The 12,705-nt window shown below is 45.4% G+C and overlaps 1 protein-coding gene across 11 annotated transcripts in view; it reads right to left on the bottom strand.

The window, feature by feature from the left end:
• Positions 1-12,705, bottom strand: part of Plekhs1 (pleckstrin homology domain containing S1) — a 38,355-nt gene that overhangs the window by 19,467 nt on the left and 6,183 nt on the right. For 7 of the 11 annotated variants that reach the window (XM_087584291.1, XM_087584281.1, NM_001443747.1 and 4 more), the window contains 4 exon segments: positions 9,857-9,902; positions 1,315-1,403; positions 1,099-1,205; positions 350-484 (listed from right to left, as the gene is read on the bottom strand). In XM_087584291.1, the coding sequence (XP_087440417.1) occupies positions 350-484; positions 1,099-1,205; positions 1,315-1,403; positions 9,857-9,884 (359 nt within the window). In that variant the 5' untranslated portion in view covers positions 9,885-9,902. 11 annotated transcript variants of the gene reach the window in all.

Below are 12,705 nucleotides of genomic sequence, written 5' to 3'. Positions count from 1 at the left end.
CCCTGTCACCCACGGAAATGCCAGGCATGGTGGAGTGTGGCTGCAATGCCAGCTGAGAAGGCAGAGACAGGCGGATCCTTACCAGTTTCTAGCGAGCCAGTCTAGCCTAATCCAAGTCCCAGTGAGGGGCCCTGTATCAAAAAACATGGTAAATGGCTCCTGAGGAATGACAACTAAGGTTGTTCTCTGCGCACATGTACCTATGTGCAACCACACATAACTATTTTAGCACACAATGAAGATGGCTTTGAGTCTTCGTCTGTTTTCTCTTTATAGCCTGTTTGTTCTTTAGAGACTAACAATGCTTTTGTTAAACATACAGCAGACAAGCTTTTGTCTTCCTGCTCACCTGTCTCGGCCAATAAGGAAGTAGTCCCTGGTTACGGTTCTGATGCACATCACCTCATCCGGGTGGCATTTGAACATCTTCTGCACAGATTGCATCTTTTCCTGGCTATTTATACCGACCTCTACAGTGGCGCTGCTGAGAGGGACACAAAGTAACTAAGCTGATACAGATAGCAACTTAAGATGAAAACAGACTCCTACTTTAAATTAGGAACCGCAGATTTCATTGACCCACATTTTAAGGACTGTCTAGTTCGCATAATGAATCTCATTTGAATTCTTTCTATTTTAAAAAAAATAACTAAGACTCTGGATCTGGTGTACCAGTAATTAGAGATATTCTAATCAGCTTGAGATTCAATTCAGAGGTTCCTATTTGGTTGGATTCCTGTGTCCACAAATTACTGTACTTCCCAATATTTCCGGTACATGATTTCCAAAGAAAAGACAAAATATGAAGTTGGGTTTCAGGAGCTGTCTGTCACCAGAGTTGAGCGAGAAGACAAGATCCTCAACTGAATGCTCGGGAATTAGAGATCTGTCACCTACAGTGCACAACAGGAAGTGACCATTTCACTGCCCTCACCCACTTCATTCATTACTTCAGTTCTTTTAGAGCCACAAACACTACGGCAGCCCTCGGCTCGTTTTTGTCAGAGACCACTCAGGTTTAAGTTCAGTGCATCTTATGGTTTGGTGACTGACTTGACTCATTAGGGGGTATACAGGTTTCCAGGTCTGGATACGCACCCATCGATTTCGATGGAACCTCGACGGTGATGGTCTTTGTAATATGAAAGACTAAGACCCTTCCCCTGACTCTGGGACAGAATAAAAAGACGCTTTTTCCAGGAGGTCTGAAAAATTAAAAAGGTTTTGCAGTTCAGTCAAAACTCAGAAGAGCGAAAACTTCCAACGCTGATGGGGCTGGTGGGAGGCTTGTAAAACCACCGAGCGATTACTTACTGCTGAGAAGAAGAGCTGAGGGGGTGGTGACTTAATGAAGTAATCTCGTTTATGGACTTCATTTTCATAATCAAATGTAAATTGTTTGCCTAATAAAAGAAAGTGAAGAGGATTCAGTTTGTTCTCCCATAAATTTCAGGAAAGAATGACTTCGTTTGGAAAACATTGTTTCTCTCCAAATTATTCAATTATTCAAAAGAACACGCACAATAGCTCTCCCGCCCCCCACCCCTACAAGAACCGAATGAAGAACAACAGCTGTAGCCACCATTCCCTGGCTGTGGGCTTTGAGTTCAGAGGCAGCCATATTCGGCTCACACCTGCCTGGCTCTGTTGCTACAGTTTGGGCCCTGGGTTCTAGGGTGAGTAAGCAAAGGTTTGTTTCTATTTCCATTGGCAGAGTAAGATAGTAGCTATTTCACCCACCTGCCAGTGAAAAAGAAGCAGGAGGGGTATTTTCTCTCTGTTCGGAGAACAGGTAGAATGGCCCCAGAGGTCAGGGAAGGATGTTGAGGAGAGCAGTCTCATGGGCATGACGGGACACAAGAGTCTCAACAGCTGTATTACACAACCTTGGCTCCACGGCCCCCTTGCCAGACTAAAGCCTTCTTTAAGGCCTGCCTTCCCTGAACCAACAGGAAGCCAGACTGGCAGCTGTGATGTGAGAGGAAAACTAAGCCCTCGACCTGGTTTTTAACAGCGCTGTTTTCCTAAATGGAAGTCCTCTGTGTTTCATTTAGACAGTTTGGGGCCCACGAAATAATAATTAGTAATAATAATAACAATAACAACTGTCTTCAGTGCTGGTGATTACGATGAAGCAGTTAATATTCAGATGTTTCTGCCGTTTCCATAGCAGGTGTTGCCACTTTCATTTGTTAAACTGTGTGTATGTGTTTATTGCATGAGTGCACGTGCACGCACGCGCGCGCACACACACACACACACACACACACACACACACACACACACTCTACCAGCACACTGGGACTATTGATCTACACATGTGTATGCCACAGAGGATTTAAAAAGATTAGGATGCCCACACTGGGCCAAGAGAAGAGCTCGTTCCCTGCAGCTATGCTGGAAAAGGTTGTAATTCATGCATGGGCATTAGGTACAGCAGGATTCCTCACACTAGTTAGCTCTAGATTCGAGGACTGTGCCAGTCCCACCTAACAAATATTACCGCAAGCAGGTCTTAGGAGACCCAGTTGTTCCCAAGAAACTTAAGATGTATAAGAATAGAAACTATTTAGTGCCCAGTAAAGTAAAATGTGTAATGTCTGGCTCCCGGTCAAAGGTGGCCAGGCACAGAGAAGAGGCAGACAAATGGGTCGTGATGAACGGAATAAGGAATCAATCAAGACAGAACTTGCACAGATGTCAGACATGCCAGAGATTTACTGTTACTGTTAATGTTACTGTCCAAGTCTTGACAGACATATGAGATAGAAAAGACCCAAAGTGAACTTTTACAAATGGAAACAATGACATCTGGGGACAGGGAGGTTTACACCCACAGCTTGTTAGAGAGGGCTGGATAGTGTAGAAGAAAATTACAGAGTACCGAAAGGGGTATTAATAAGGACTATTAAAATAAAGTAAAAGCAAACAAACAAAAACTGTCCAAACATGAAAGAGTGTCCGTACACTGGGGTAGCCTCAACTGGTCCAATGTGCAAGCAGCTGGGATCCCTTAAAGGAGGGGAAGAGGCAGAAAAAAAAAACCAAAAAACCTTGAACAAATAGTTCTAAAAATTTAAAACATTTAAAACTCTAAAGCAAGACGCAAGCCATTCAATGAACCCCACGAAACACAAGATACAGGAAAGGAAACACACTCCGAAATTCCTCAAAATCAAGATGCTTGAGACCATGCCACAATAAAACCATCTGAAGAGCAGAGAGTGGAGAAAAGGCTTCTTGTGTATGGACGGTCTGCCTGCATACAAGTGTGAGCACCACATGCATGGCCGGTGCCAGAGAGGGCCAGGAGACAGTGCTGTGTGCCCTGAAACTGGAGTTACAGATGACTGTGAGCCTCCGTGTGGGTGCTGCCAATCAAACCCAAGTCCTCTGGAAGAACAGCCGGAGCTCTCACCTGCTGAGCCATCTCTCCAGCCCCAACTGTTTCATTTCTTGTTAGAAATATAAGCAAGCAAACCTACACCATTAACAGCTCTGAATAAATCCTGCCATTTGAAATTCTATAAGCAGCAAATATATCTTTTAAATAGGGAAGCAGTTTGGAGGCATTTTTAGATATGCAAATTCTGAAAGAGTGTCATCATCCGGAAGCGTCCACTATCAGAAATGATGCTAAAGGAAACCCTGCGGAATGGACTGGAGGCGCGCAGAGCGCCGACACAGAGACCACAGGACTAAATGTGAGGTGATTTTGTTTCATTATTTAAAGCACTCGGTACTTCAACTAGCTAAACAAAAATAGCAATGCACTGTGCAGACTATAATGATGCCTGAATAACATGAGTTCCAACGGCAGTGTAAAGGCTTGAGCAGGAAGACGAGATCTCATCTCGGCAATGAGACTGGATTACTTGTGAATTAGTATGCCATTACTTGGGGTCAGGCTGTTGTATGTTTAAAAATATACAAACCCCAAAGTAATGACTAAAATAATACAGTGCAGTGTAATAAGCTAAGGAGAGAAATGAAGTAAAGTCACAAAAAGGGCTCAGTTCATTCAAAAGAAAGCAGAAAAGTTGGTGGCAGGGTGTGAGTGGGTGAAGTGGGTGTGGGCAGGTGTGGGTGGGCGGGACTAGTGTGGGTGGGGCAGGCGGCGGTGGGGCCGGTGGGGGCGGTGAGGGCAGATGGAGTGAGCAGGTGTGGGCGGGGGGGGGCAGTGGGGGCGGGGCCAGTGGGGCGGAGCCAGTGGGGGTGGGGCAGGTGGCAGTGGGGCCGGTGTGGCAGTGTGGGCAGATGGAGTGAGCAGGTGTGGGCGGGGCCAGTGGGGCGGGGCCAGTGGGGATGGGGCAGGTGGTGGTGGGGCTGGTGTGGCAGTGTGGGCAGATGGAATGAGCAGGTGTGGGCTGGTGCAGGCAGGTTGGGCAGGCATGGGTGGGTGGGGCCGGTGGGTAGGGGTTCATGGGGCAAAGGCCAAACAAGACCAACACAAAGTAGCAACAGGATACATTCAAGCCTGAACACAGCAACAGTCACATAAAATGTGAACATTCTAAACACCTGAATTAAAAGGAAGAAGTTGTCAGATTGGATAAAATCACAAGATCCAACTCTGCTGCTTATAAGAAACGCATTATAAGCATCAAAGGCACAAATGAGAGAGAGAGAGAGAGAGAGAGAGAGAGAGAGAGAGAGAGAGAGAGAGAGAGAGAGACAGAGAGAGAGAGAGACAGAGAGAGACAGAGAGAGAGAGACAGAGAATCTCTTAGGAATTCTGAGGGGAAGCGACCCCAGGAGGGAGGGGTTTGTTCCCCTTACATGTCCATCACTGAAGTAAGGTCGGGGCAGGAACTCAAGTCAGGAGCCTGGAGGCAGGAACCGAAGCAGAAGCCACGGAGGGGTGGCTGCTTACAGATATGCTCCTCCTGGTTGCTCAGTCTTTTTCTTACACAACTCAAGGCCATCTGCCCACAATGGGCTGGACCCTCCCTCTTCAGCCACTAGTCAAGAAAATGCCCCCAATAGCAAAGCTGGTAGTTTCCTTCTTCTCAGATGACTCTAGCTTGGGTCAAGTAGAAAACAACAAAACAAACAGAACCCTAGGCAGTACGGTATACTATATTAACACTAGTCACAAGAAAGCAGGTAGCTACGGTAAGTCACGCAGATTCCAAAGCGAGAAACAGCACCAGGAATTTTCAGAAGCTATTTTAATATGTATGATAATGTAGGACTCAATTAATCCTAGGGCAATATAATACTAAACACATATGCACCCAGCCACAGAACTTCAAAACACGGATCAAAACCTAATAGAATTACAAGGGAAAATAGACATATTCAAAACTTCACAGATTTTAAAAAACAAAATCTTCTCTTAATAGAAGAAACAAAGGAGGGGAAAACCAGCAAGGATGACAGACTTGAACACCACCACCAACAACTGCATCACCTGCTTGGTATTTATAGAGCACACTGGCTGAAGGCTGGTCCTGTTCTCCTGTGTACAGCAAAAACTCTTTGTGACAGAAACCTCTGTCAACTAGAAAGAGAAGGAAATGCCTCCAACCAAGATATCTACTCTTGTTTTCAGATCTTTAAATAACACTAAAGATTTATGACCTTTTCTCTAAGCTCCAGGGCAAGAGACAGTGTTCATGTTTATCCAGTGCAGAGCAACTGAGCAAGGAAAAGAAATGGAGTGCAGATGGCATGATCCCGGGCAGTAGGAAACCTTAAACGGCCCACAGAAAACTATGAGCTAATGGACAAAGTCCATGGTGTGCGAGGTCAGTATACAACATTTTTCAAATTGCTATGAAGCAGCAACAGGTAATCTGAAAGTGAAAATAATTTTTTTTAAAAAAAAGTCTGTTCCTTTGCTACAACACCTCCCCTAAACGAAATCCATAAAAATAAATTTAACCAAAGTGGTAAAAGCTAATATCCTGAAAGTTACTATAAGAATTTAAAGACGATATTGAAAATGGAGATAAATCCCATCTTCATGGATTGAAAGACAATAATTCTAATAATGACATATTAGAAATTACTCCAAAGCAATCTACAGATTCAATGCAGTTTTTACCTGAATTCTCATGCATTTTTTTCAGGAATGGGAAAGCTCACTTCATATTATCCTGTAGATTTTTTTTTTTTTTTTGCTAGCCTAGAATAGTCAAAACAATCCTGAAAAGCAGAGTATTCGGGTCTCCCTTAAACAAACAAACAAACGAGTGAACAGACGAACCGTGCAGCACTGGAGAGAGGGTTATCAGTTGAGAGCACTCACTACTCCTGCAGAGGGCACAAGTTCGACTCCCAGCACCTCCATGGCAGCTCACCACCGGCCGTCACTCCAATGTCAGGGTTCCAATCTTCATTTCCGAACTCACTGTGTACCAGGCATGTACAGGGTACACACACGTGCACTAGCTATTCACATGCTGCATAGACACAATACTGGGAAAACACTCGTACACATAAAAGAGAAATAAATACGTATCTAGAAAACAGTCTCACTACACACCTGAAAGAACCAAGAGCAGAGCGTGAAGACAGGTGCACAGAGCAAGGTAATAGAAGGGAGAATCCAGAAATAAACCCACGCGTCAGTGGACAAGGCCACTCCATGACAGAGTGCAATGCCTAAACAAAAAGGCTAGAATCATATGCCTAGACATTGGGAGCAAGGTTGAGGCCAGCCTGGACTACATGAGACCCTACCGCCAAAGGAAAAGAACAAAGAAAGAACCCGGACAAAGAGTACGCATACCTCATGATTTTATTCATGGAAATCTCTAGAATAATAAATCAACTTTATACCGAGAGAGAGGAGACTTGTGGTTGCCAAGAAAAGGGTGTATGCCAAAGAGGGCAGTAGGCTTGAAGGTCAGTTCATTAGCTGCACTCAGGTGATAGATTGCCGTATTTATTTATTTAGATATGACAATGTTTGGGATTTAGCCTAAGGCACCATGAATGCTAGGCATGTACTCTGCTCTGGTCCACAGTCCCACCTGTAGGATTTCTACGTGACAAATCCTATCTACATGTAGATTTAAACACAGGGGCCTGCTGCTTGTCAATCACACCTCTAAAGATTCCTGAAACATCAAATCCATTTGATAAAAGCTAAATATATTTTTACAATATGACCCAGACATTTCTACTCCTAGGTAAATGAAAAGAATATAAAGAAAAACATCGGGTGCCAACCTCTGGGTTCAACACATATGTGTAAGTGTGTTCATATATGCACATATCCACATGAACATGACATACACCATACACACACATACATATATAAATAAAAATATATATTTGTTCATATAATCTTTTCTTTTTTTTTTTTTTTTTTTTTTTTTTTTTTTTTTGGTTCTTTTTTTCGGAGCTGGGGACCGAACCCAGGGCCTTGCGCTTCCTAGGCAAGCGCTCTATAATCTTTTCATAATAGACAAAGACAAGAAAAGCCCGAATGTTTCCAGAAGGTCAATGAATCATCCATGACATATCCATTTAATGGAAAAGGGGAAAGGGCCAATTCATACCATGGACGAATCTCAATTATGAATTAGAGAATTGTGCCAAGTAGAAGACGTCAGATGAGAGTGTCTTACTGTGTGTTCACAGTTATGCAAAAACTCTAACAAACGCAGCAACAGAGAGCCAGGCATCGGGACAAAGGGTGGTGTTGGAGGGAAGGATTATGACAAAGTACAGCAAAGCATGAGGTAAGAGGAACATTCACTGTGCAGACTGTGGTGAAGCTCGCCTCCCTCCACCCCCCGGAAGGCATCTACTGACACCAGACTGGTATCAGCCAGGAGATGCGGCGCAATAAATTACAGCAAAGCTGATGAATGCTACAGGCAGTCGAAAATGGTCATGTTAAGCCCATGTGAGAAATGCTACTAGTCATAGGAGGTCAGGGTCTGGTCTCCTCAGCCTCTCTTCTTGCCCATGCTACCTTATGACACTGCCCTGCTCCCTCCCATCCTGCCTCTGCACCTCTGTCCAATGCTGTGGGTCTTACCATCTCTTCTGATGGATGCGCTCCTTTTCTAGGAGGGAAATCATGCCTAGTTCTAGAAGCATATCTGCCCCACCCAGGGGGCTAGTGAGGTCATGAACTGTAGAACCTCCCCTCCCCTCCCCTAATTCCTAACTGCATTCTAAACCTTGTCCTTATACTCACAGATAAGAGTAACTCTCTCCCTTCACTAAAGAAGCTTTTCTTGGTTCTTTTTTTTTTTTTTTTTTTTTTTTTCGGAGCTGGGGACCGAACCCAGGGCCTTGCGCTTCCTAGGTAAGCGCTCTAACCACTGAGCTAAATCCCCAGCCCCTTAAAGAAGCTTTTCTTTACAACAAATGTAAGGCATTCCAGAAAACCACAACTGGAAACAATGTAGAAGAGATCAACGGATTGTGGCAACCTCAGGCCCAGTAAATACGTCTAAGACGCAACTCCTACACCTGGGACTGAGGAAACATCCAGGGAGGGTGGGGAGAAAGATTCTAAGAGCCATAGGGCCAGGAAGTCCACAGTGAAACTGTGTCTCCTAGAAATGGCAGCCTGGCTAAGTCTGAATAGTAATAGCAACAGACTCTCTGACCCTGAAGGGGGAAATCTCAGAGGGAGAGTTAGCCTCTCCCAAGGATGAGCCCCCTAACTGGTTACCCAATACCAAGTGACCAGCCCTGAAATTATATTCACATAGACAACAACAACAACAACAACAACAACAACAACAACAACAAAAAATGGACTTAGCAGGTTGTGTTTGCGCCTCTCTCTCTCTCTCTCTCTCTCTCTGTACATCTGTAATATATGTGTGTATGTGCATGTGTATGCACAGGTGTTTATAATAATAACAATAAAGAAGAGACCATCAATTTGAGAAGGGGTGAGGGGGAACCTAGCAGAGGTTGGAGGGAAGAAATGGAAGCAGGAAGTAATGTGATTATTTTTAAATTAAAATTGTATGTAAAAATTAAAAAAAAACACCAAAACCCTCCACAGAGGATTGGGGAGATGGCTCAGTTTACAATCTAAGTATGAGGACCCAAGCTTGGATCCCCCACACCCACATCAATCCTATGTGTTGCCACGGATCCTTAACCTCAGAGTTGGGGATGGAGAGGCTGCACTCTGGGGCCCATTAGCCAGTCAGCCGAACTCAATCACCGGGATGCAGGCTCAGTGAAAGGCCCTGACTTAACAGGAAGGTGGAGAATGATCAAGGAAGACACTCTGATCTCTGGACTCCACCTGCCCACGTACACATGCACATACATCCTCGAGAACAGTCATATGCACCACACATATGCATTCAGATAAAATTTAAAAATAACCCAAGCCCTGTGCACACCCTAAGATTCAGCTCAAACAGCCTCTCCATAAGACTTCCCGGGATTCCCACCACGAGCTCAGCCTCTCCTTCGGATTCCGCAGCTCTTTGTTCCTAATCCACGGTTACACTGTTGCATGTGTGGAACTAAAGTTCTCCAGACAGCTACTTGCCTGGGTTTCTCTCTGCTTCTCAGTAAGATTATAAATTCCTTGAGCACAATGACTCTTCTATAATCAAGAACTCTATGCAAAATTAAATGGATGTATCCTAGTCTTCATTAGGCTGTAATTTATTAAAGGTATCATCTTCAAGCCCCAAATGGGACACTTAGCCAATGAAAGCTGGGAATTGTTAAATGTCTAGGCAGTGCAGCTTTTACAAACAATGAAGTGACTGCAGCAGCTCCTACTTTCTGTAGACCAAGGGTCACGGTCCCAGAATGATACCTGTTGTCCCTACAAAAGGAAACTGATATCTGCTCTTGGCTCATCATTGTTGGTGGACAGCTGTTTCCTTCTGCCACTACCCGCTTCCTTAGGTACCTGGGCCCTTTGGAGGTCTGGCTTCCATCTGGCTGGCTCTTCTCACCTGTCAGAAAGAGGAGTTAGGCAAGAGTTAGCTTCCAGACCTTGGTGTCCAAGCTGACTAGCTATGGTGCCATCAGGGGGCAGGACAGGCATCGCGATTCTGATTCTTGCCTTTTCTGTCTTTCTTATGTGTGTGGAGTCCAGGGATTGACCTTGGGTGTAGTTCTTATGTGGGTGTTGTCCATCTTGTTTTTTGAGACAGGGACTCTCATTGGTGTGAGCTCACATGGCGTCTGCTTTCTCTGCTTCTCCTGCTGCTATTGCAAGCATGTGCCATCATACCCCACTTTTTAATGTGGATTCTGCAGAAGCAAGTCAGGTTCTTATGTTTGGACAGCAAACGCTTTACTGACTCAGCCAACTCTTTCACTGACGTGTTCCTCTGCTGTGCCCCAAAGATAATGGTAGCCTTGGTGATGAGGACCATCCAGGGAGCCTGTGCTCACCCAATAGGTGATATGGGGAGAAGCTATGAAGAAGACTGCAAGGGCAGTCCTCAATGTCCCTGCTACATGTGGCTGCAGGAGAGCCCGGGGGAGGCAGGTGACAGCAAAGAGAGATCCAAGCAACACAGAAGGCAGTAGACTGTGGTTTGAGAAGCAGCTGTGATAAGCCCTTTCCACATCTGGGGTCTTGCTTTCTCCAGACGGAACCTGATGAGTGAGAACCTCTGGACTTCAAGTGCCTCTGCTATCTCTAGGGACATTCTCAAGATATCCTGATGCAGAGGCCCGAGACTGACCCAAGTGAGCTGAATCTATGTCTGGTCATCCATGATCATCTAAGGCAGTGGTTCTCAACCTGTGGGTTGAGACCCTTGGGGTGGGGGTTGACATTGTGATTTGTAACGGTAGCAAGAGTAGCAATTTTATGGTTAGGGGTCACCACACTGTGAGGAACTGTATTAAAGTAAGAAAATTAAGAGCCACTGATCTAGGGGACTGAGAGGTGGAGGGAATTTCCACAGGGTGGGGGCTGCAGGACTGATGGAGTCTTGAGAACTAGGACTATGTCCATGGCCAACCTCTGCCTTGAATTAGTAACACCTCAAAATGGAAGGCCTGAAAAAGAAGGCACCAGTAGCCTGGGGCAGTCAGGGAAGAGAGGGCTGTTGCCATCCAACTGTCCTGGTGGGACTGCTCCTCTCCTGACCTGTGCCTGGTGTGATCACCCCCACTTCTGACCTATGTCTGGTGTGATCACTCCCCTTCTCACCTGTTCCTGGTGTGAGCTCCCCTCCTGAACTGTGCCTGGTGTAACCACTCTCCTCCTGACCTGTGCTGGTGTGAACTCCCCTCCTGACCTGTGCCTGGTGTGAATGCTCCCCTCCTGACCTGTGCCTGGTATAACTACTCCCCTCCTGACCTGTGCCTGGTATAACTACTCCCCTCCTGACCTATGCCTGGTGTAACCACTCTCCTCCTGACCTGTGCCTGGTGTGAATACTCCCTTCCTGACCTGTGCCTGGTGTAACCACTCTCCTCCTGGCCTATGTCTGGTGTGATTGCTCCCTTCCTGACCTGTGCCTGGTGTAACTACTTTCCTCCTGACCTGTGCCTGGTGTGATTGCTCCCCTCTTGACCTGCCCCTTTAATTAGCATCAGCCCATTCATTCCTCTCCCTTGCTGGCTTGTGAGAAGCATGTCAGGGCCATCTGAAGACCAGTGTGAGTTTTTCTGGACTTCAATGTGAGAATGCTGTTGCCTGGAGAAGTAACTAAGAAGGGGTGCATTTCAGTACCCCCTTTCGTCTGGCCTCTGCATATGTGAGACTTGGCCATCCATGCATGTAGCATTTAGCCCAGCATGTAATGGTACAGAGAACCCTGATAAAGCTGTTCTTTGTTTTTTTTTAAAAAGGAAATTCCTGATAAAATACTTAATTGTTTTTAAAGCCTTTATAGTTTGTAAAGGGGAGGGATAAAATCTTCCTGATAGTACTGGTTTGAGAACATTCTGCTGCTTTACAGTTTGTACAGAATCCATGCTTAATCCTTCCCCGACACCAGAGCCAAGGAGAGTATAGGCATGCCTGACACTGAGCGCCCAAGGTATTTATGTGTTTGCATACTCTGTGACTTTTGGGTCTCAGAACTAGGCCAGACTGAAGGGACTTATTCCACAAACGGAGACCTGTACCTGAGAAAGAGTGAGGGTGAAGTGTATCTAGCTCCCCAAGCAGGATTCACAGGGCTCCAATGGATGCTCATGGATACTTCTAATGGTATCACTTTCCTAGTGCACTAAGCCTGGTACGGTGTACCTTGGGGACAGCTCTAGCCTTATGAGACTCACAAAGGGCTCCAGCATCACCTATGGGGACTGCTTTACTGCCTTCTCCCTACCCACCATACAGATACAGCTGTAGGTCATGATGGCTTAGTGTGCTGACTGTGGAGTCTGGGTTTAAATCTTTTCCCTATCAATAAGGAAAAACAGGATCTTGAATCCAGTACAGCAGTACAGAATCCCTTGATGTTCTGCCTTCAGGATTGCTGTGAGCTTCAGTGGAAATTAAGAGAGCTCAGCATATAATAGGTACTCTGATCCCAAGAATGCTAGTTTCCAGGTCCTCTCTGTCTCAAATATTCTACAGTTTGTGGGTCAATAATGGCTAGTACACATAATACATCCCAGTGGGCACCTAGTGTTTACATTATTTTTACAATTCTGTAACATCCAGCCACAGACAAGGAAACAACCATTAGAAAGATTAAGCAACTAATCTCTGAAGAATTAAGAATTCGGAACACGAGCCAAATTCTAACATGAAAGACAGTCTTCAGGACTGTGTACTTCTGCCCG

The sequence above is a fragment of the Rattus norvegicus genome, chromosome 1 (genome assembly GCF_021556685.1).
Source record: "Rattus norvegicus strain SHRSP/BbbUtx chromosome 1, alternate assembly SHRSP_T2T, whole genome shotgun sequence".
Lineage (NCBI taxonomy): Eukaryota > Metazoa > Chordata > Mammalia > Rodentia > Muridae > Rattus > Rattus norvegicus.
Note: the sequence above shows the minus strand (reverse complement) of the source record. Positions and strands in the feature narration are given on the sequence as shown.